The sequence below is a fragment of the Astatotilapia calliptera genome, chromosome 14, assembly GCF_900246225.1.
Source record: "Astatotilapia calliptera chromosome 14, fAstCal1.2, whole genome shotgun sequence".
NCBI classification, from domain to species: Eukaryota; Metazoa; Chordata; class Actinopteri; order Cichliformes; family Cichlidae; genus Astatotilapia; species Astatotilapia calliptera.
In genome coordinates, this window is record NC_039315.1 from 10786033 (window position 1) to 10810140 (window position 24108).

General features: G+C 39.2%; 3 protein-coding genes across 4 annotated transcripts; 2 read left to right on the forward strand and 1 right to left on the reverse strand.

The window, feature by feature from the left end:
- Positions 1 to 5293: 5293 nt before the first annotated feature.
- LOC113036578 (odorant receptor 131-2-like) lies at positions 5294 to 6491 on the forward strand. Its single transcript, XM_026192991.1, has 2 exons — positions 5294 to 6169; positions 6444 to 6491. Exons 1-2 carry the CDS (start codon positions 5294 to 5296, stop codon positions 6489 to 6491), a joined length of 924 nt encoding a protein of 307 aa, XP_026048776.1.
- A 2520-nt stretch (positions 6492 to 9011) lies between these two features.
- LOC113036951 (diablo homolog, mitochondrial-like) lies at positions 9012 to 11284 on the reverse strand. Of its 2 annotated transcripts, none has more exons than XM_026193587.1 (6): positions 10965 to 11284; positions 10655 to 10769; positions 10372 to 10497; positions 9873 to 9983; positions 9571 to 9667; positions 9012 to 9421 (listed from the first exon to the last, which is right to left on the reverse strand). In XM_026193587.1, exons 1-6 carry the CDS (start codon positions 11099 to 11101, stop codon positions 9216 to 9218), a joined length of 792 nt encoding a protein of 263 aa, XP_026049372.1. In that variant the 5' UTR covers positions 11102 to 11284; the 3' UTR covers positions 9012 to 9215. The 2 variants fall into 2 exon arrangements, with proteins under 2 accessions (XP_026049372.1, XP_026049370.1); XM_026193585.1 differs by having other exon boundaries at positions 10655 to 10772.
- Positions 11285 to 17275: 5991 nt separating this feature from the next.
- On the forward strand, positions 17276 to 18819 carry LOC113036323 (odorant receptor 131-2-like). The gene has a single exon (XM_026192599.1). It carries the CDS (start codon positions 17365 to 17367, stop codon positions 18328 to 18330), a length of 966 nt encoding a protein of 321 aa, XP_026048384.1. The 5' UTR covers positions 17276 to 17364; the 3' UTR covers positions 18331 to 18819.
- The last annotated feature ends 5289 nt before the right edge of the window (positions 18820 to 24108 follow it).

The window sequence follows — 24108 nt, forward strand, 5'->3', positions numbered from 1 at the left end:
ATACTGTCATATTCCCATATATCATTGTGATGTTGTTTATTCTATTACTCTTGTTCTCTTCTGCTTGTTTTCTTTTTTCTTTCTCAGCAGGTGACCCAGGTGATTGATATATGCATTTTTTTTTCTTTTTTTCTTCTTTTTTTTCTTTTTCTGCTCATTCTGTTGGTTTTTGGTTTTTGCCCTTCTCCCCCGTCCCTCTTCTCAGCTGTTTCTCTTTCCCTCTTTCTTTCTCCCCTTCTTTCCCCCAGTCAAGTCTGTCCCATGTTCAGTAAGTGAAAATAAAATAAACAATAAAAGGTGAATCAAATGGACCATTATGGCAAGGCTGGGATGGTCAATTTGGTAAAGTAAATCCGTTGGGCATCTTTCTTTGCCTTTAGACAACAATTCTGATGGCAAAAGAGCCAAACGGGACAGGCAAAAAAAAAAAGAAAAAAGAAAAAAAAAAAAGAAAGAGCAGTTTCTCAACAGCTCAATTACTTCTTAACACAGAATAACTACTATGATACCTTGCAGTCAGGTTTTAGACAGAACCACAGCACTGAAACTGCTCTAACCAAAGTGTTTAATGACATATGTCTGAATACAGACAGTGGAAAAATGTCAGTCTTAGTTTTACTGGATCTCAGTGCAGCATTTGATACAGTTGACCACAACATATTACTCAAAGGACTGGAGAACTGGGCAGGTCTTTCAGGAACTGTACAAAACTGGTTCAAAACATACTTAGAAAACAGGAAATACTTTGTATCAATAGGTAACTTCACATCTGAGCAGACAAGTATCACATGTGGGGTTCCCCAAGGTTCCATCTTGGGACCTCTTCTGTTTAACATTTACATGCTCCCACTGGCACAGATTATAAAGAACAACAAAATAAACTATCATAGCTATGCAGATGACACACAAATAAATATCACAATGTCACCGGGAGACCAAGGCCCTGTACAGGTTCTTGGTAAATGCATTGAGGAAATTAGTGACTGGTTTGCCACAATTTTCTCCAGCTAAACAAAAACAAAACTGAAGTAATAGTCTTTGGAGCCAAAGAAAAACAAGTAGAGGTCACCAGAGAACTTCAATCTATACACCTAAAAACCACCAACCAGGCACGAAATTTGGGTGTAGTGATGGACGCAGACTTAAACTTACAAAACACGTTAAGAAAATAACAGCTGCAATCCAGGGGGATACTAGGATACCCACCCCAGCCTGCTGCCTCTCACCAGCGGCAACTCCAGACTAAGACAGAGTCTAGCCCCTCTCCGGGAAACTGGTTCTAGAACCCAAGCCATGTACTGAGGTGAACCCGACTATATCTAACTGGTACCTCTCAACCTCACCACTAACTCAGGCACCTTCCCCACCAGACTCTTTCCCCACCAAAGAGGTGACATTCCATGTCCTAATTGCCAGTCTTGGTAGGCCCGCCAGGGCCTCTGCTCCTGGCCGCTTCCCGGCACACAGTGCACCCGACCCCTATGGTGCCTCCTGTGGGTGGTGGGCCTGAAGGAGGATGGCCGAATCTGCCTTTTTCAGGCTTTGCCCAGCCGGTTCCCATGGACTAAGGACTGGCCACCAGACGCTCACTCTTGGCACCCTTCCCAGGCAGGGTGAACGGTTTCCTTGGTGTTGTGCTCATAGGGGTCTTCTGAATCAATCAATCAATCAATCAATCAATCAATCAATCAATCAATCAATCAATCAATCTTTATTTATAAAGCACTTTTCATACAAAAAATGTAGCACAAAGTGCTTTACATAGTTAAAAGCAGCCCACCCCACCCTCCAACTCACTCCCCACACTCTCATTAACATAAATGATGTGAATACACACATATCTCCCCCCCCCCACCCCCCCACCCCACCCACACACACACACACACACACACACACACGCACACTTAAAGAGTAAAAATTGGGCTGGGTTCACATGAGCCAAGTGAGGAAACACTATAACAGGGAGCCGTCTGCACCGAGAGCCGGTCACAGACCGCAGCCTCCAGGCTGGGCACACAGCAGGAGGGAGGCAAAGGAGGCCCCCAGCCAGGCTGAGAGGACCCCCAGCGACCCAGCAGCCACGGTCGATCACAGCCCCAGTGCAGAGAGCCCCCTCCGAGGAAACACTGGAGATATGCCACAATAGGCTATATACAGGGTAAAATGATAAAATAAATAAGAAGGGGATACAATATAAATATAAATAGAGTAAGAAGATTAAAAAATGGATAAGAATAAAATCAATAAATATTAGGTAAAGCCTAAATTAATAATAAAATAGCAGGATAGAATAAATAAGCATAAAATAAATAAACGCTAAGTAAAAGCTAAATTAAAAAGGTGAGTCTTGAGCCTATTCTTAAAAACATGTACGTTCTCTGCGGCCCTGAGCTCCTCCAGCAGGCTGTTCCACAGACGAGGACCATACCACTGAAAAGCTGCCTCTCCGTGAGTATGTGCCTGACTTTAGGGACAATCAAAAGGCCAGTACCAGAGGACCTCAGGGTCCGCGAGGGTTCATATGGTAAAAGCAGATCTGAGAGATAAGAAGGCCCAAGACCATTAAGACATTTAAAAACCAATAAAAGAACTTTAAAATCGATCCTGAAACACACGGGGAGCCAATGCAGCGATTCTAAAACCGGTGTAATGTGGGTCCGCCCTCTGGTCTTCGTCAGCACACGAGCTGCCGAGTTTTGCAAAAGTTGTAAAGTTGAAATATTCTTCTTAGGAAGACCAGAGAGCAGGGCATTACAGTAATCAATGCGACTGGTAATAAAAGCATGCATCAGCATCTCCGTGTTGGCCCGAGAGAGAATAGGGCGAACTCTGGCTATATTCTTTAGATGATAAAATCCAATTTTGGTTACATGTTTAATATGTGGGATAAAGCCAAGCTCAGAGTCAAAAATAACACCCAGGTTTTTCACTTGTAGCGAAGGACATAGTGAAAATGCCTCTAATTTAGACAAGAGTTTCTCTCTCTGAGCCTCAGGACCGACGATTAAAACTTCAGTTTTGTCCTGGTTAAGCTGTAAAAAGTTTTCTGCCATCCAAGATCTTATATCTAAAATACAGTTAAAAAGGGCATCCATTGGTCTGGTGTCATCGGGAGACACAGAGATGTACAGCTGCGTGTCATCAGCGTAACTGTGGAAGTTCACTCCATGCCTCCTGATGACACCGCCGAGAGGGAGCATATACAAATTAAAAAGTACAGGGCCTAAAACCGACCCTTGAGGCACACCACATGTCATTTTATGGATCTTAGAGGAGCATGTATCCATACTCACCATAAAAGTTCTGTCAGAGAGATAGGAAGTGAACCAGTTGTGTACAGCACCAGAGAGGCCCACCATGTGTTTCAGTCTGTTTAAAAGAATAGCGTGGTCTACTGTATCAAAGGCTGCGCTTAGATCCAGTAGCACCAGGACTGAGAGCTTTTGGGAGTCCCAGTTACATCTAAGATCATTTAAAACCTTTAGGAGAGCAGTCTCTGTGCTGTGGTTCACCCTAAATCCAGACTGGAATATTTCCAGGATCTGTCTATCATTTAGAAAATCATTAATCTGAGTAAAAACAAGTTTTTCTAAGATTTTACTTAAAAATAGTAAGTTGGATACAGGTCTGTAGTTATTAAAATCATTACAATCCAAATTGCTCTTCTTCAGAAGGGGCCTCACCACCGCCGTTTTAAAGGCAGCAGGGAAGACACCCAACTGAAGAGAGCAATTCATCATGTATAAAAGCTCAGCCTCAAAAAATCCATAAAGTGTTTTAAAGAGTGAAGAAGGGATTGGATCTAAAAGACATGTGGTGGGTCTCACTGTGGAGAAAACTTTCTGAAGGTTCTCAGCATTAACCAGGACAAAGCTGTCCAGTGTCTCCTCAGGTACAATCGAGCCCTCAGATACAAACATATCGCGATTAGATAAAATATCAGATCTGATGGCGCTTACTTTTCCCCTGAAGTGGTCTGCAAACTGCTCACAGAGTGAGTCTGTGGGGGTTCTTTGGGAGCTGTTAAAATCAGGGTTAAATAAATGATCTATGGTGGAAAAGAGGACCTTGGGATTATTTTTGTTATCACTGATTATTTTGGCGAAGTATGAATTTCTTGAATTCCTTAATGTATTATTGTACATTTTAAGTTGCTCGCAAAATATTTGATGGTTGATAGTATTTTTATTTTTCCTCCACCTCCTTTCTGCTGCCCTGCAATTTCTTTTGAGTTTTTTGACTTCTTCGTTTCTCCAGGGTGATACGTGTTTTACGTTAATCTTTTTGGTGGTGAGTGGAGCAACGGAGTCAAGGCTTTTCTTCAGTTTGCTGTTGAAATGATTAAAAATCAAATCGCAGGGTGCAGATAAAATCACAGGGGGGCATTCGTCTAAAACCCTGGTAAAATTTGCAGCCACTTCAGAGGTTAGATAGCGCCTCCTCACAGTTTGCACCGAGGTCTCCCGCTGAATAAAACCGGTGATGTTAAAAAACACACAGTAGTGGTCAGAGACAGCCAAGTCAACAACAGAGGATGATCAGTTTGACATGGGAGACCCTACCAGGGGGCAGAAGTCCCCAGACAACATAACCCCTGGGATCCCCTGGGACACACAAACCCCGCCACCATGATAAGGGTATTTCAGACAAACATGTAAGAGAATAGTGTATTTATTGGATATGTTCCAAGGTGTCTGAGTCCTATTCCCTACGTATTGGCAATTTATTAAAAAAACAACAACAAATCATTTACGCTGCCCAGTGTGCAATAAATACCTTAAAGGCAATAAGTAGGGAAGAAAATAATTTTTCCTATTGACTTGTTTGAATATTGCACAAAATAGGCCTACTGCTTGTCACGGTCATGTCACTGTAGGGCATAATAAGACATACCTTAAAAAAATAATGGGATGTAGTCTTGCTTCTGGCAATAACCATGCCAATTGATTAACTTGTCAACAAGCAACGAAGTTTTCAAAACTTTAATTAGTTGTAGACTCTCCTGACTGAGTGCTCCATCTATCAACAGTGTACAGCTATCAAGGGGAATGATCTCTTAGGAAAGATGATGACACCATATGACAACTTCAGTTTCATATAACCTTTAAAATAATGTTCCACTGTCATCTATAAGAGAACTGCAGCGGTCAGAAGAGGAAATTTGTGTTTGGAAAAGGACGAAAGGTTTCTCCACTAGACTGATTTTTTGGTTTCAGTCTTTAGAGTAAATCTTACATTTATAATGACAATGATTGACTCTTAGAAGTTATTTAAATACTCGTGTTTGTTCTCAATGGCAGGTAACAGCTCACTAATTTGTGCTTTCTTGCACCAACTATTGACAGTCCGGGTCATGATTGTGCACACCCTGGTCATAATCTTTCTTTGTATCAACATGTTGCTCATTGTGACCTTTGTAAAAAAGGAATGTTTTCACACATCTGCTCGCTACATTTTATTTTTTGTCACTTTACTGTCAGACAGCTTTTTGTTACTCATGACCGATATCCTGCTTATTTTAACCAGATGTTCAGTGCAAGTTTGGTTGTGTATATTTATCTGTCTTTTTGTGCTTGTGTATTCTATTGTCACACCAGTTACTCTGACAGCAATGACTCTGGAGCGCTATGTGGCCATTTGTATGCCCCTTCGTCATGGACAGCTGTGCTCCACACGCAGCACTATGTACTGTATCCTGATTATTCATGGCCTCAGCTCTGGGCCATGCATTGTTATCATTTCCATGTTCTTTGCTACTGCTTCACTTAGCTTCTACAATCAATACACTATTTGCTCTGTTGAAATGTTTATGCTTTATAGATGGCAGGATCATGCTCGCTCAGCTGTAAGTCAGTTTTATTTCATGACTATGGGCATCACTATTGTTTTTTCATATGTTCAAATAATGAAAGTGGCCAAAGCTGCATCAGGAGAGAGTAAGAAGTCAACACAAAAAGGAGTGAGAACAGTGATCCTTCATGCTTTCCAGCTGTTTCTCTGTCTTGTTCAGCTGTGGAGTCCATTCATAGAAACAGCTGTCCTTCAGATTGACGTCAACTTGTTTAGAGATTTCAGATATTTTAACTATGTATTTTTTAGTATTGTTCCAAGGTGTCTGAGTCCTCTCATCTATGGCCTCAGGGATGAAACTTTCTATCTTTCTTTGAAAAATCTCATGCCTACTTCATCCTGTTCAAAAAAACATGTGATTTGACAAAGTACATCACTACTATTAATAATGGTAACATCCATATTTAATCAAAACATTCATTAATTTGGACAATATCGACAAGCATGTAATGATTAACTTCATATATTTTAACAGGTACAATTTACACTGAGGTTTTAAAAAAAAAATGTAAATAATAAGAGTTAGTTCATCTCATTTGACAGAATTTACTGTAGAATATCTACACAATATGTGGAACAATAAACAAAATAATAAGTATGTGTGGTGTTTTCCACTTATCAAGTCTAACATAAGAGGCTAAATAAGAATAAATGTCTTTTTGAACAAATTTATTTCTCTAATGTCTTTAGGCATAGACATATTTAATCAGCAAGATCAAACACGTCATGATTATTTATCACAATATAAATAAAACTAAATGGAATTTTCCAGGATCTAATATGTTCATTATTAAAACACCTGAATCATGTCATCGCAATTTGGCATTATGTGATAGGGCACCAAATGTGGATGCACAACCGATATCATAACAATTATAAATTGTAACAAATACACATTTTCTTTTACTACTGTTATGTAGATGTCATAAAACAATGGAACACACAATAATTTTGTTATATTATTAAAGCAAAACACATGTTATATTTCACTTATGGATTAGATAGAATGGTGTCTGTCAAGAAGTCATTCTTAAGGAAGAAAAACAGCAAGAAAAGGCTGAAGTATGCCAAATTACATAAGAACGGGACTGAAAGTTAATAGTAACAAGCTGTAACGATTTATCCAACTTAGAAAGTTCTTGGTTCAACTCATCATTAATACACTTGGCTTCATTAAAGGTTGTATCAAACCTCAAGTAAACAAATGAAATAAATGCTTGTTGGTGAGTTTGTGTTACTTTTCTTAAAAGTAATGCAGCAAGCGAAGTTGAAAACCAGCTCAAAGAGACTTTAAAGACACCACAATGATTTTACTGTAGACACATGAACAGGTAGAAATGGAGATTGCAAGCCTGACTGCTCATTACTGCCTTTGTTACTTGTTAGCAATCAGGCTCTGGCTGCTGGGCAGTGGTGTCCATACACTCAGCTTTAATATCATTTACGTCTTGCATATTTCCAGAACTCTATATCCATAATCACATACTGTGTATACTACTGTTTATAATATTATCTTACTTATTTTGTATTTGTTTGTATTTATTTGTATTTTTGTATTTTTCTTCTGTACCTGAGCTGAGGTAAAGCATAAATTTTCCCGCCATAAGATCAATAAAGTCTTATCTTATCTTATCACTTGGGGTTCTTGGCTAGCTTTGCGTTAGCATGCCGTCTTGCAGATGTTTGAAAAGAGCTGAAGTTCTGTTAGCAGTATCATCAAAATCAGTATAACTTTGTTGCATGCTACAACCAAAACTGCAGACAACATTGGTTTAGTACGGAGCCCCACAGGGGACATGGGAGAAAAAAAAATTAAGACGGACTTTTGGGAGATCTCGCAAAACAAACTCGGGATCTCGCAAAAGTTTTGCGAGATCTCGCAAAAGTTGAATTCCAACAATGGCGGCAGCTACTTAGTTTTAATATTACTCTTTCTGGGTCACAAAATACACTTTTAAGATATTTTGAGGCGTGAATGTAGTTGTGTAAACGTCAGATACCTGCTCAGTTTACAAGACATCACATATTTGCAAAAGTGCTCCGACGTTTTTGGAGATCTGACACCCACTAGCTCGAAGCTAACGGCTCCCATCAACACTGTGCAAAACGAGGGATTTAGGAAAATGATCAACATCCTAGACAAACGCTACACAGTGCCGTCCCGCAACTATTTTTCTATTGTTGCACTACCTGCTCTATACACGCAGTGTCGAGCAATGGTGGAGACGGAATTTCAAGCAGTACAACATTTTGCGGCAACAACAAAACGTGAGACATTTGTTGTTTTTATGTTTATTTATTGTTTTTATGTTCAGTCTCAACTGTTACGAAGTTGATGTGCAGTTAATAAGTGCAATAAATATTTATACTGGAAAAGAAAATCGTGAGAGAATCGTGATCTCAATTCTAAGCCAAAAAATTGTAATTCTCATTTTATGCAAAATCGTGCAGCCCTACTATATGACTACATTAGAGCACTTTACTTGTTGTTCCTGGAGTATTTAAAAGTAAAATTGGAGGCAGAACCTTCAGTTTTAGGCCCCTTTTATGTGGAACCAGCTTCCAATTTGAATTCGGGGGACACACACTATCTCTACTTTTAAGATTAGGCTCAAAACCTTTCTTTTTTCTAAAGCATATATTTTGGGCTGGATCAGGTGATCCCCATCCACCCTTAGTTATGCTGCAAGAGGCATAGGCTGCTGGGGGATTCCCATGATGCATTGAGTAGTCCTTTTCAGTCACCTTTCTCATTCACCATTTGTTAATAGAAGTCTCGGCATTGAATCATTAATTACTATTAATCTCTGGCTCCCTTCCACAAAGGGAGTATTTCGTCCCACTGTCGTGATAGTTATAATAGGGGATAATAGGGTATATGATTGTTGGGTTTTTGTCTGTATGTTCTGTTGTAGGGCCTACCTTACAATATAAAGAGCCTTGATGTTGTTGTGATTAGGCACTCTATAAATAAAATTGAATTGAAATTAAATCTTTAAAAACAAGGAGGAGGACACAGTCATTTTATTTAAAAAAAAATCTTTGTTACAGCAAAACATATATTGTAATCCACTGATGGATAAGAATCACTGGAACAAAATATTAGTGATTCCATCGTTTTCCTACATTTACTAACCCTAATAAATAGTCTTAAATAAAAATATATGCAAGTGGTTTATTGTTAATTTTATTTTCAAAATTAGCCTTTTGTGCTTTGTTCTTCTGTGAAAGTAAACATGTAAATATCTCACAGCAGGAAAGCTATTACAGCAAAAAGAGTAGAAAAAGTTTTCAAAGTTGAGCTCATATTACTTTGAAATCAATAGCACTTGCACATTGTTTTCCTGTTTTCCCATATGTCTGTGTTAGTCCTCTCGTAGATAAGCCTCATGCACCTCAGGCCCATCACTATCCTCAAGGAAGGCAGCATATTCTGCCATCCTCTGGATCTCTTCTACTTTTGTCTCAGCCAGCTTCTTATCTGCCTCTGCAGAAAGTTTCTGTGCTTCTTCCACCTGCGACTGGGCCACCTGGATGTTTGTCCTCATTGAGATGGATGCCTGGTGAGCTCCTGGAAACACAGATTCATTTTGTCAGATTTCTAAGTAAAAATATAGGTGTATGCAACTATTCTCAGAACTTTATAAAGTAACAGCACATGTTTCAAATTTGATTGTAATGACTTCATTCATCCATAATTCAGGAAAATATTCTTCTCACCTGAAGTGCACGCTGCCTCAGCTGCCATTTTACACAGGCTGATGGCATTGATCCAAGCTGATTCATAACGTTTGCATTCGACTAGTCTTTCACTAGCCTGTTAAGACAGAGAGAAGTGACAAACTCAATAATTTTGTGGTGTAAAAGCTAATTTCCAAAATATAAACTCAACACAAAAGTACATTAAACATTTGTTTTAACCTCTTAAGCCCCAACGCCCGCTGATACGGGGGCAAAAGGCAGGCGATCAGGTAGGCTTGGGGCTTAAGAGGTTAAGAACAAAGAGGACAACACACACCAACCTCTGCACGCCAGCCATTGATCGCTTGCTGGAGTGAATCCTCCTCTGCTGGGGTAATTTTTCCCAGTGAGGCCAAATATTGTCTTTGAAAAGCAATGCGTGAGTGCACAGCCTGTGAGTAAACAGAGGGAACAAAAGCAGTCAGTTACAGTACACAGCAACATTTGAATTACAAACTCAGAAGAGTTTGTAGGACACTGAAAAGTATTTCGGGCTACTTGTGTAAATTCAAATCAGACATACAAGACTTTATTTTAGATTTTTTGCAAATTTTATCCATTGTCTCTCAGTTTTTGTAAATTGGTCCAAGTAAATTAAATTCCAAAGTTTATTGTCACCATATTTAATATTAGGCTGAAAACTGCTGCAGTATATTACTGAATAGATGTGTCCAGATGTTTTTGTCCTCTCATATTTGTGTTGAATTTAAAAGAAGCTTTTTTAAATCTTTTGGGATATGAAATTTTACAAACCATGTCTTACACACTGTAAAAACCTACCTTTGAATAGTCTGCAAGGGCATCAAAGTAAGCCAAGGTGGTCTGGGAGAGGAAAGTACATGAGCTGTCTGTAATCACTGAGGCAGCTCTTCTGATCAGAGAGTCATGTGAGAGGTTTTCCACTTGCTGCAAACAAATCAGTGTTTTTTAGTCTTTTCTTTAATTTCTCCATATGTATATTATCTATAAGAAGAAGAAATTTTCCTGAAGAGTCAACATTAGTGCTAGTTGTAGGTGACTGTACTAATTCATACTTCTATGATATTTTTGGAGACTCACCCACCTGTGTAAAACGGACAGTGCAAAACCCACGGGCAACGCTTAAAGATGCTATGCTCATGTGTGAAGGCTTTATCGGTTCCCCAAACTTCTGGTTTCCAGGTATCCTGCTCTCAGAGCTGCTGTAGAAACAGTGCAGAACGTTAGGAGTAGGACCAGCAAACAAATTAATGATATTTCATTTTGAAATGCTGTGAGTTATTGTCCTATGATCTGATTTGGACCAACTTGTGGTAAATATCAATTAGTACCAAAGATCAAAGTCCGGCTTTAACTTTGCAAAGCATTTTGTTGAATATTTATTCTTAACTTACCCGAGGAAACGAATGCAGGCTGCTCCTCTCCTCAGCACGCTCTTGCTGGTCCGCAGCACTGAAATATCTATCTGATTCCGCACAAGTCCTGTAGCGGCACGGCTCGCACACACTGAACACTGACGAACAGCTTGCATTTTGCAGATTAATTTGATCTGCTGCACTTACAGAGTCTATTTATCTAATCTGTAAAATAAGTTCCTGGCTGGAGGTTTTTCTGTTCAGTTTAAACCTTGCACTTTTCTCACTGTTGCCTTTCCTTAGTAAAAGTCTTACTTGCTGCTAGAGAGGTTTGAATCTGCTCTGTGAATAAAAACTATCATGTCTTGTCAGTATTTATAGTGACTCAGCACCACTCAATTACGCAAAAGGCATTGATCTGTTGACTGTCCCTGCAAATGTGCGTATTTGGTGTTATCTCTAAAACCCTGTAGATACGTGCAGGTTAGAGACCATTTGTGCTGGTTGTGGACTTTCTATCTTTTACTATGTCTATCACTGCTTAGGGTTTATATGTATGGCTAGATGTAGTTAATGGCAAAAAGTTTACCAACTTTCATTACATTTTAATTTGAAAAAAAAAAAGCAAAACAACTATTTTTACTCATACAATTTCCCACACCTGAAAAGGGGCTTTTATTTCATAATGTACAATTAGGGTTAGGGCAGAGCAGAAGATTGATAAAGCACAAGGGCCAAACTCTGTTTTTCATTTTTCATTATCATTTTTTGTAATGTTGCATAACTACAACGAAAGTCAGTAGCCACTACCTAGAACAACAAACTACTGGGAGTTGCATTGTGGGTAATATAGGTGTTTTGAACAGGCTTATTGAAGCTAGTAACTTCAAATGAAACCACCCCAGGTTAACACAAGAGCCAAAGATTGGAAGTAGGGCTGTTGTGCATGCTCACATTGGTGAGGAAATGAGACAGGAGAGACCAAGGATTGAGTGAAAATAATTAGGGAATTACAGGTAAAGCAAGACAAAGGTAGCAAGAAAAAAACAAAAGATGCATAAGGGAAACTTTCCAAAATAGAAGGAAGTGACTGTAAGTTGTGTACCACATCTGGTCATGGCACACTATACTCCTTGAAGAGGTAGATTTGTCACAATTCGGGTAGACTGTGGTGCATATGTAGTGCATTTGCTGTCTGTGCCTAACGTCAGCATTTCTTCATCAACTACCACTGTGAAAATCACTATGTTGTGTGTAATTTATGGTACTGCAAATCTATCACTTTGCATACAGATTTCCATACAGACTCATAGGGAGAGGGGTTTTCACTAACTGCATGTCACTGAGTGTAAATGGCCTATACATCAGTCGAACGGTTGACAAATGGACTGAAATAGGGAAGAGAGCAATATTGAAGTTCACTAAGAATGTGAAAAGTATGCAAAAACATCAACGATTAAAAAAATACAGAACATAACTGAAACAGATATTTGGTTTATTTCTGCTGCACTATTTTCAGACACTTTCTCGCCTCCCCCCCCTTTTGGATCAAGTTAATCTTGTATGAACAATATGACATAAGTGCAGCACTGAGTCCATTGTTTTGTACAAGTCATCTAAACTGTGTTCAAAACAAACAATGTTAAAATAGAAAGTTTTAATTACTAATGCAAATCTTATGATATCAAATATGCCAAGATGAATTTTGGCAGGTAGTTTTTCAAAATGATGCACAAAACATTACAAATGTTTTCTTTTCCAAAATAAACTTTTTGTGTTGGAATCCAAAAAGAGACTACAGTTGTTTATGGTGGAGAAAGAGGGCCTCAGTTGGGAAATGAGGAACTGCTGATGTCATAAGCTTCGGTTTTAATTTTTTTTTTCTTTGTAAGTACTGCATTAAATAAGCTGATATGATCAGATAATAAATTGACTTCAACAGGTTTAAAACTACTTTGAGGAAAATGACTGGAGAAACTATATACTTAGGTGTTGAATCTCAGGAAAACTTTACAACATGATGAGCACATTGGATGGTCATACAATTGGGCCAACACTGTAGCAAAATAATGCATCATTTCTTCGTCAAATCTGCATTACACACATACTTCACCTTCTCTGCGTTTCTCTCTGTGTGCCATTTAATGTTCCACTAAAACTCAACTGGCCAAAAGTCTGGCAATTGCCCTTTGTCTGATGCAATGAAAGTTATTTGCTGAGCTGGGTTCAAAAAACAGAAAGTTTGTTTTGGACAGAACTGTGGCCCAGTCCTCTGGGGTCCTCATTACTGACGCAGAACTTACGTAAACAGCTGACAAACCCCCATGAGCTGCTCTCTATAGAGTCAACTGGTTTGCCAAACAAAAGAAAACTTCGGGTTGCTCAATGGGACTCGAGAGCTTTGTGTTAATAATCAGCGAGTCTGTTAATTACTAAGCGGGGGACTTGGGACATGCCCTCTAACGGCCCTCTGGAGATTCAACACTCAATGAAGAAAAACCTCTTAATAGATTTCATCACCTTTTTTAAAAAAACAATACTGTTGTTGCACCTGCAGCTCTATGCTCTGATTACCAACTTGAGTGATGTTGTGCAAGAATGTTAAACATTGTCACAAAAAGATAATGCACTATGTCAAAGATACCACAGGTTTTGTGCCAGTAGGGTGTTTGCCATTTTTACAAGACCAGGACAAAAATCTAAGCAGCATATACTAGTACAGACCTGAAAATCACAGTTGGAGGATAAACAAAAATTAAATGGTGCATTGTGTTCAAAACATTCAGGCCATTCCTGCTGGAGTTCTGATATACAGAGGTCCACATATTTGTCCTCCTATCTGGCAAAAACATTACTTCTCATATGATACCAGCAATTATCATCGTTAAAACCTTACTGAACACTTAATCACATGTCTGAACATAATCCTGGACTTCATCAAGAGTCTGATGGTCTGTTTAAGTAGCTTTGAGCCATTGACAGTTTTGGACAATCCACTACAAACTAAGATAGTATGACCAGGTAGAGTAAACTTAGATTCTGGTAAAAACCCAAAGCCAAATCTTAGCTAGATGTCTAAATTCTTTACCAGTGATACTGCATTTAGAGCTGCCAGACCAAATGTGAGCAATAGTGTGCCATCTAGCCCACCAACCATTTTCCATTTTCCACTTTGTTAAAAATACTGACTGAAGGGGTTCAAACTCTAAAACATTTTATTTTATTGATAATCAAGCAAATTATTTTTAACTTGCAGCTAACTATACATTTTATCAAATGTTTTTTTAAATATAAAAAAACATCTTAAAGCATTAGATTCTTGTACTACATTTTCTTGCATTTTCTCTAACAATTATGTCCAACATATAACCAGAACTGGCCCACCAAATGTCCAATCTGTCATAGTGGATGGTTTACAAAATGTGGAAATTTTAAGAACAAAGTGGTGTGCATTTTGGACCTACATCTGCATTTTCATCAGTATCAGCATTTGTGGCTTTTCTACTGTGTTCGAGCCTTTTTCCGTGCCCTCAAAGTACAGCTTTTGGTACACATGAACCTTCATTGCATAAGAGGCTTCCAACATGGAGCCAAGTTCAGCAAACTTTTAAGCCTGTGGGATGGAAAAACACTGAGCTTAGGAAGGTAATTACTGTTCTGGTTTATGATCATTTAGGTGTTTTTTAATTCTTGGCTGTTGGTTTAAATATTTTATATATCTTGATTATGAAGGTTAACATATACATTAAATTCTTTGACCCTACAGTCTTTTCTAGGGATGGGTACCAGTATGCACCGGATAGTAACCAGACTGAAAAGCAGCGCACATTTTGGTGCTTTATTTCGGTGCTTTTTTTTACTGAGATGTCACTTTGGATTCTAGCCAATCATTTTACCTTTCCAAGGATAGTAGGCAGGCCCAGGTACGTACATTCTTTTAGAGCAAAGCTACAGATTAAAAATGCCCAAGGCGAAGTGGTCAAAAGTCTGGCTGTACTTCACAGCAAAAGATGCAAACTCAGCAGCCTGCAACAAGTGCTTTAAGCTGATACTGTGCAAAGGAGGTAACACCTCGAATCTGATGAAACACCTGACGACGCATAGCGTTTTTTTAAAAGCCAAGAAATGCACCGTATTTGATAGCTTGCTGCGAGACCTCACACCGAGCGCATCTACTGCGGGTGTGGTGCCTGTTATCGGACCCGGAGTTAGCAACATCCCCCAAGAACCCGAAGAGGAGAGTCCTGGCCCCTAGCCCTGCCAGTGTAGCAGAAATGATGACGGATGATGATGGCAGCAGCAGCCGTTCTTCTCTGCGTGAGTAGCTTAATGTTGTTCGTGTGTAATTTACGTTGAGTAGGCTCACCACGTTATTACATTAATGCATGTAAGGTGAACTAGCAAACACCATCGTAGTTACATGCGGCTGTCCTCTTGTTTGATGGCAGATACTCCCTTCACCCTGGCCAAAAATGACCAAAGAAAAAGTGGGAAACAGCTAAACATGAGAGGTTTTTGGACAAAGTTTGTGTTTTTTCCATTGTTTAAGCACTGCTTCCAGCCAAAAGTGATACCATATATGCCCCATAGCTGCAGAAAAGGCTAACATTGTTATCTTTTTACAAAAAAACAGCTAAACATGAGAGGTTTTTGGACAAAGTTTGTGTTCTCCATTCTTTAAGCAGCGGTTTGAGCACTGTTTAAACACCTGCACCGTTTCAAAAGTACCGGTTTGGCACCGGTATCGGATAAAACCTAAACGATACCCATCCCTAGTCTTTTCAGGAGGACATTTAAAGGAAATAGCGTAGGACTGAGGCCTGATGATCTTAATGCTAGTCCCAAAAGCATGTTGCTAAAATGAAACTTTCCAGTAAAAAAATAATGATGACAGCATACTGTTTGTTACTTAACCATTATTAGTAGACATTTGTTCCTGTGCTTGCAAGCCAGGCTTGACACCCCAGCATAATTTCTTCTGTCTTTATATAGCAGCTACTGAAAAGCTAATGCTGAGACTTCCTATTATCTAAAACCACTGGATTGGACCACAACAGCTACAGCCATCTTTTTCATACAATCTGTGCTAGAAGGCATGATATATCAGTGCTTCAAAACCACATTTTGGGTCACTAGGTGAGGTCAAGGTAGCTACATTTATTTTTATAATCGGAGTAAGAACTGTGCCTTTTAGTCAATTTAGAAAAATCTATAGAAGTTATGTCTTTTTTGTACTGTAAACAAATGCAGCCACACCCTCATTAGTCACACCCAGATTAAGGTCTAACTGTATATAATTTTGTTAGCAAAATTTATTAGGTAAAAAAACTCATCCTACTAAGACATTGCTACACCAAAAAATACTGCAAAGCTCAGATGATAATGATCTACATTTATTGTGGTTTTACTTAATACATTTTTACTTTTGCTATTGTATTTTGCTGCTCAGGAAAGCTCACTGGCTCACATACCCCTCCACTAAATATAATATAGTTTATATTCAGGGTATTTGTGTTTTGTACTGTTTAAAAAAAAGAACATTTACTTTTTTAATGTACGCTAATATTTTAGCACCAGTAATTGTGAAATTTTAATGATCTTTGTTGTCAATATGAGCAGTGAAATTAAAGTGAATTTAAGGAAAAAAAGTAAAAATACAAATTGATAACATTTAGTCAGTATCAACTGCTGCTTTTGATGCCTTACAACACAGGTGTCGGACTCCAGGCCCTGAGGGCCGGTGTCCTGCAGGTTTTAGATGTGTCCTTGATCTAACACAGCTGATTCAAATGGCTAAATTTCCTCCTCGAAATGTCCTGAAATTCTCCAAAGACCTGGTATTGATCTAATCATTTGATTCAGGTGTGTTGACCCAGGGTGAGATCTAAAACCTGCAGGACACCGGCCCTCGAGGCCTGGCGTTTGACACCCCTGCCTTACAATATAGAATCACTTGTCTGTTTAACTTCCTTTCATGGATCCTGTGACAAAAGGTGCTTTATCCTTTTCCCCTACAGTAATCTGTAGTTAATGAGAACCATGATGCTTAATGACGATAGCATGAAATTAATATATCTCTGGGGAATCAGCACTGAGTCAAACATAAGATAACCGATGCCAAACAGATCAGACAAGAGAAGACCATCTTTGACACTTTGATTGCTGAAAACATGTTGTGTGCTGAGAAGAAGAGAAATCTGAGCTCTTCTGTCAGACAAAGTCATTGTTATTAGGTGAGCGAGGCACTGTCTCATTTTAATGGGTAAATGGTTTGTATTACAGGGTGATTTGACTTTACTGATTATTTTATTAACATGAGGCAGCTAATTTCTGTTGTAAATGTAAATGATAGTATGCATTATGTTTTATTTTATCTTCTGTATATTGAAGTTTAAGTTGTGCTTTTTTTAACAGGTGTGCTGCAACTTAAAGCTGCAGAATGCAGAATCTGACTGAACTCCCTTTTAATGCAACTTCCCAGAAAAGCCTGTCTGTTATCATCAAAGTATGTGCAGTTATCCCCTTCTTCTGCACCTTCCTCTTCTGCATTGTTGTCATGCTGCATGTGTTTGCATCTCACAGGCAGTTCCTAAACACTTCACGTTACATCCTGTTTGCCCACATGTTGATCAATGACACCCTGCAGCTTCTGTCCTCTGTGCTGCTTTTCCTACTTGTAATGGGTCAGGTAAAATTTCCCATTTTCTATTGTGTTCCTCTGCTGTTCATATCCACTGTTACTTATCAGAACACACCTTTAATCCTGGCTGCAATGTCCCTGGAGCGTTATGTTGCCATCTTCTATCCCCTGCAGCGCCCGGCCACCTGGCGCTCAGGCCGTATCTGGATCATTAATCTTTGTCTGTGGCTTACAAGTTGCATGTTCCACATCATTGAGTACTCCATCAGAAAACAGCGTCCTGCTGTAGATGTCCTCTCTACACCTGTACTCTGCAAAAATATACTTATCAACTCATCTCCAATCCAAGCATTATTCAGAACTGCTGTGAGTGTGATGTTCTTTGCAGTTGTGGCTGTTGTCATCTTCTTCACATATGTGAGAATCCTGCTGGAAACCAGGAAGCTGAGACAGGACAGAGTATCTGTGAATAAAGCCAAGCACACTGTGCTGCTGCACGGCTTTCAGCTGCTTCTGTGCATGTTGGCTTTCACGCTCCCCATCACTGAAAGTCTCACATTGTTATACACTAACTGGCCAGTGGAAGACATTGCCTTTTTCAATTATTTCTGTTTTATCCTAATCCCACGCTTTCTTAGCCCACTCATCTACGGCTTCAGAGATCACAGTCTGAGGGGCTACATTGGGAAAACATTCCTCTGCTGCTTAGACACAGTCAAGCCCCATTTCAGAAGCAAACAGCAGGACAGCTTGTCTGCTTCTTGAAAAAGAAACAGTTTAGACTCCTGCAGAAAACCTGTTCAGAGTATCTGCATCTCTGTCTGTCGGTTGCCCGAATGAACACTGAGTAATTTTTTATGCTGTGATTATTTTTTCCATTCACACTGGCCATGAACAGATTCCTTCTTATACTGCACGTGGAACAAACTAATATCATGAAGTGACAGTAAGTGGAAAAAGTTACACTGAAGCGAAAACAAACTCTTTGTATTACTGTTCCTCCTCTAAAGCTCAACATATATACATGTATATATAAATGCTAAATTAAGATATCCACTTTATTTGTCTGATTAATATGTTTCTAAAGCTTCATATTACCTTCACATATTTTTGCACAGAACAGGGAATCTGACTCATGAAAGGGGCTCTGTAATTATCAGGTAAATATTTACAGTGAATAAAAAAAAAAAATTCCAGTGGTAATTTGAGCACATAAATATTGATTTGACTTCTTTTCCTTAAAAAGGCCAATAAAAGGTGTCTAAAATCTTAATAAGAAACTCGTCATGTTGGTCATGTGTTTGTGTCAGATTGCATGTTTGACTAAAAGTGTGATATTTGCACTAATAAATGTTTGACAACTCCATTACATCCCTAACCTACAATAGTTGTTTGAGTTTAGAGCGAATCTCAGAAAATACTTTTTTATTCTTGTTTCAATTTTGTCACTTTGTTAACAAAAATAAGTGCAACACTAAAAGATGTCCCTTTATACTGGAAGGAAATTCTATAAAATTGTGATAAAATGTCTTCATCATCTCAGTTTCATTTTTTAACACATTATCATGAAATCATCTTAAACTGCACTCTGGTTTAAAAAGTTGTCTTGATCAGCACTGGGGAAAATGTTCCCGATCTGAAATTAGTGAAAATGACCTTTTGAGCAAAGGATTTATTGATAATTTTGACATTAGTAATTTAATATGTAAATAAGATTCAAAAAATGAACTGGCTAAATCTCTCGGACTGTCTGTGAAAACAATCATGACCCCAAATGTTTTAGAGATCTAAGGCTGTTAAACATAAACCAGCAGAGACTAAAAATCTGTGCCAGAACCATCAGACAAGATTACTCAATTGTGGGAGTGAATTTAACGTAACTTTAATGACGTTTGAAGGGACACATCCTCTCATTCTTTCAGTGAGGATTTATGATTAACAGGGACTGAGTTGCATTCAAGGTAACTCTAAATGCTTTTTGGCTCTCTGTGAGTTAGTTGGACTTTATAGCAAATATTTAAAATTGTATGGTGTCAGTATTAAAAAGAAATACTTGCAGGAGTATCTGGATGCAGAACTTTTGAATGCATATATTGCAAAGATGAATCGAAACCAGTGTAGCTTTGTGAGTTTGCCTTTACTGCAAGTGTATAGACATAGTGCGTCGTTACACATTTGTACAATCTCACACAGCTCATTCAGGCTCACTGCCTTTGTCCTGCAGATGTCGCTGTGATTCCAAAAACGGTTTTTAAACTGTTTTTAGGAGCAGATGATTTCTCTTTTATTTTCAGATTTTAAAATACTGACTTCACAGTAAAATGTAACAAAATATTGCATATATATATATATATATATATATATATATATATCGCAAAAATATATCGCATTATTTGCTCAGACTGAACTCATTTAATCAGAAACAGCATCCTTGACAACCGCATAAATCTGATGATATTGGTGAGCACATGAGCGCAAATTAATTGTTCTGAATGAATCCAGGCTGTATGTATGATATGATGAACAGAGGGCGAAGGTTTATCTCAGATCAGCTGAGAGCCTGCTCCAAATGCAGAAGCGGTACTGTTCAGCAAAACTGAGAGACGCAATTAAAGTCAATGGAGAGGCCCGTACCCTTATATGTATGATATCATTAAAAAAATGCAGAAAAAATAGATTTAAGGTTTTTGTGGCTTTATTTCACTATGTTGGATGCAGGATCACTGATACAAAACATACTAAGTCACTTCCCGCTAATTTATACAAATGACTCAATAGTTCTTCTGTGGAAGTGTTTCTAATTTTGTGAAGGAATCTTTTGGTCATGAGAAATCAAACTTTGGCTTGATTGTGTCGTGGTCTGGGTGAGTGCTGGGGTTTTTCCACTGAGTCACAGTTCCACCCCTGGGTGGATTCGCTGCTTTCCTGCATGTCTCCACACCTGCTGGCAATTGAGCTGCCAATACTTAAGACCAGCGATCACCACTCCTCTTCGCTAAGCCTTCAGCTAATCACAGTTAGTGCGGGTCACCATAGTGGTTCACTGAAAGAGATTTTGTTTGCAAGAGGATTATCTTCAACCTGTGCTTTTTCTTCCATCAGCTATCCTGTTGTCTGCCACCTCCATCTCCTGGCAATACACACTTTCATCCTGAAGCTGGTTTGTGCTTGGCAGCTCTTTGCGTCACAGCACCTCTCGGATTCACTCGCCTGCCTGCCCTCCTGTCACAGTACTCAATCAGACTACCATCTCCTGTAGACCAAAGACTGCTCACTTGGACCTCTCACCCCTTCCTTGCCATTCCTCCACCTGCCAAAGTAAGAATGTTTCTTTATGGTTCACACTCACCAGGATTTACAGACTCGGTCACTAAAACTTGTCTCCTCTCATTCTAGTGTTCAGAGCCTCCAGGTCATGTTTCCTGCCCCTTGCCCCTGTACATATCCCCTCGTCACAATTCTCTAGTGCTTTCGTAAATCTAGTGTTTCTCATAGTTTAGCGTCACTCCTGTTTACCACCGTAATTGAAGTCCCATGTTATTCCTCATAGCTCACAGTATTTGTCAGGTACGGAAGAGGATTAGGGCCACTGGAGAGGAGAGAAAAAAAAAAAAAAGAATTCTGACTTTAATCTCAGAATTATTTTTTTTATTATTATTTTTTCCCCCAGTGGCCCTAATCCTCTTCCGTAGTCAGGCCCTAGGAAATAAAGTTCTGTTTATTACGCTCGTCCATGCCTGTGTGTATGATCTGCATTTGAGTCTGGTTGTCGGGTTCGGCCTTGGCCGTGACAGATTGTGGTGGATTTTTGCAGTGTTTGAGCTGGAATAAGCTCAATATTTATGGTATTTATATGAGATACGGGTTTCCTTAAATCAGTCTAATATTCTAATTGATACTTTGCCCATGGAGGACTTTGGCAGATGTTAATTTAATACATTCTTATCTTTTTTTTTTTCATTTTGTTCCTTTCTTCTGGTGAAAATAAGGTTTTGTGCATAAAAATGCCATTTTTATTATTGAGTTTTTATTATTTTCAGTCTGAAGACCCTGTTTAACAATACTGTATCTTCACACAGTTTTTATGCCAAAGTATTTGACCTGCACACAGATCTTTACAAAGATCCAGCAGGCGCAATGGCCAACCCTCTGGTGGCTTGTACTTTGATCAGAAGTCTTCATTCAGAGTGGCTGAATGTTGTCTACAGCAATGAAGCCCTCAAGAACCTACAAGGCTGCCCCTCTGCCTTCTTCAAAGACACATCTGTCCCCTCATCTCCGCTGTTGCCACCCAACCCCTCCCCATTCACCTTTTGCCCCTCTGCTGTCCAGTCCTCAGGTCCAGTTACAATGAGGAAGAGGCTAATCTTGAAACTGGAAGACCTTGAGACTTTTCCCTAAAGTCTTCCCAAAAAGTTGAGTCTGTTCATCTGGTCGTGACGTTTTCAGTGGGAGAAACATTTCGTCACTCATCCAGGGGACTTCTTCAGTCTCAGCCGACTGTAGGTTTCCCCAACTTTATAAACAGAACATTTGGATAATGACTGAAACCGGCACCACTGATTAATAATGGGTGGAAGGTCAGTTTATTGATCATTAAAATGCAAATTGATTAGTCACCACTGATCAATGGCCATGAGTACCATTCACAGAGAGTGACTTGTACTCAATGGCTGCAATCACAGTACTGTAAGATGGTGAAAGATGTACCCTTAGGCCCCTCCTCGATTCAGAGATGGTCTTTCCCTTTTCATGTGTCCATCCTCATCGTTGGAAGACTGTCCACTGGCCTGTAGGTGTAAATGGACTGCGGAATCCTGGCCTGACGAGTTAGCTCTTCTGTGTTGTGCCATCTTCTTAGCCAGAGGTCGTTTGGTTTCCCTGATGTATAAATCACTGCAATCCTCCTGGCACTTACTGCAACAGCATACGCTATATTACCATATTAGAGGCCAGATCCTTGGACCAGATTTTGCTGCAGTGTGTTTTGGGGTTGGAAAGCAGAGGAAACAGAGTAATATAAGTGGCACTCACAGCAACTGTTGAATTTGTATTGTTTATAAAGTTGGAGAAACCTGCAGTCAGCTGAGACTGAAGAAGTCACTTGGCTGAGCATCTCCCATCCAGATAAACAGAATAATTTAGAGGGGGTTTCCATACCTGGATGACTGAACATGCATCAAGACAATGTAAACTTTGTGACTATAACACTGACAGTATTATGAGGGAATTGCTTTGCTGGTCCAGGTAAAATTGCACTGCATGTGGCACAAAATGAGTCCTGCTTTATTACATTGTTAGTAAGAAACACTTAAAGGCCCATGTTTTACTCTTAGCTCAGAGTGAATATGATGATATAGTAAACTTGTTTCATATTAACATTAACTAGGCGTACTAAACCTAAAAGCTAGATTAAACTAAAAGGAAAAACTATGAACAGGCAAATTAAAAATACTTTGATGCAACCGTGTAGAAAATAATTATAAAAAATGATACAGAAGTCTGCCTTAAATTAACCTTTCAATAACCCTACACTGACAGGCTCACTATGAAAGAGGCCTCACCAACATCCCCACATCACAAACTGTCTCTACACTGACTTCCACAGTCATTCTTAAAATTTAATTGTACATAAATGTGGTCAAATGCCATCGCCCAGACGTTCACAAGCTACGTCCATGCTTACACGGGTATTTTTGAAAACGGCGATTTTCCGTTTTCGTTTTAAAAAATAATCCCGTCCACACGTAAAGGCAGAAATGAAGGAAAACACTGCTATGAACATGCCAAAGCAACAGGTGGCAATATATTCCTAACCGTGCAGAAATGTTGGCCAATCAGAAGCAGTGTTGCCAACTTAGCGATTTTGTCGCTATATTTAGCGAGTTTTCAGGCCCCTTAGCGACTTTTTTTCTCAAAAGCGACTAGCGACAAATCTGGCGACTTTTTCTGCTGTTATTGGAGACTTATTTTTGACGACTTTTGACGTGAAAGAGCGTGTTGCTCTTACTCTCAACAAGCAGCGGTGCTGCCGTGGGCACCTCACCTGCTAAAGCACTCACGGGCGGAGGATAGTCCTCCCCCAGCTGCAGGAGATGTTCACAACTATGCGTCCAAACTGCAAATGAATCGCGCATGAGCGAAGCCGCTGCTTCCGCACTGTCTGTAACCAGTCAGTTCTTCTTTTACTGTTATGCTGTTTTGTGGATCACAAGGTTTAAAACTACTTATAAACACACACACAAAGTAACTCCACCAGAGTGCCTATTTCGGGTCACTTTTGCCGGTCGAAGCCCGGATAAAGGAGCAGGGTTGGAATTGTGACATTAAAAAACAATAATTGCTAAAAGAAATTTAATTTGTAGTTCTAAATGCATTTAGGAAGTTTTTTGCTCACTTTATGTCTCTTCCACGATGTTATTTCTCTCTCCAACAGCGTAGGTTACAATTATATTAGCATGACCAATTATGCAAATTAGGTGATGACGTCATTTAGCGACTTCTAGCGACTTTTAGGACAGCCAATAGCGATTTTCCTTACTG

What these genes read in the sequence shown, in the direction of transcription:
- LOC113036323 (XM_026192599.1), top strand. Translation starts at nt 17,365, where the DNA reads ATGCAGAATCTGACTGAACTCCCTTTTAATGCAACTTCCCAGAAAAGC.
- LOC113036578 (XM_026192991.1), top strand. Translation starts at nt 5,294, where the DNA reads ATGGCAGGTAACAGCTCACTAATTTGTGCTTTCTTGCACCAACTATTG. An exon ending in CTTTCTATCTTTCTTTGAAA is followed by an intron (nt 6,170 to 6,443) that starts AATCTCATGCCT and finishes AAACAAAATAAT; the next exon opens with AAGTATGTGTGGTGTTTTCC.
- LOC113036951 (XM_026193585.1), bottom strand. Translation starts at nt 11,101, where the DNA reads ATGCAAGCTGTTCGTCAGTGTTCAGTGTGTGCGAGCCGTGCCGCTACA. An exon ending in GCCTGCATTCGTTTCCTCGG is followed by an intron (nt 10,773 to 10,964) that starts GTAAGTTAAGAA and finishes CTGTTTCTACAG; the next exon opens with CAGCTCTGAGAGCAGGATAC. An exon ending in GCACTGTCCGTTTTACACAG is followed by an intron (nt 10,498 to 10,654) that starts GTGGGTGAGTCT and finishes ATTTGTTTGCAG; the next exon opens with CAAGTGGAAAACCTCTCACA.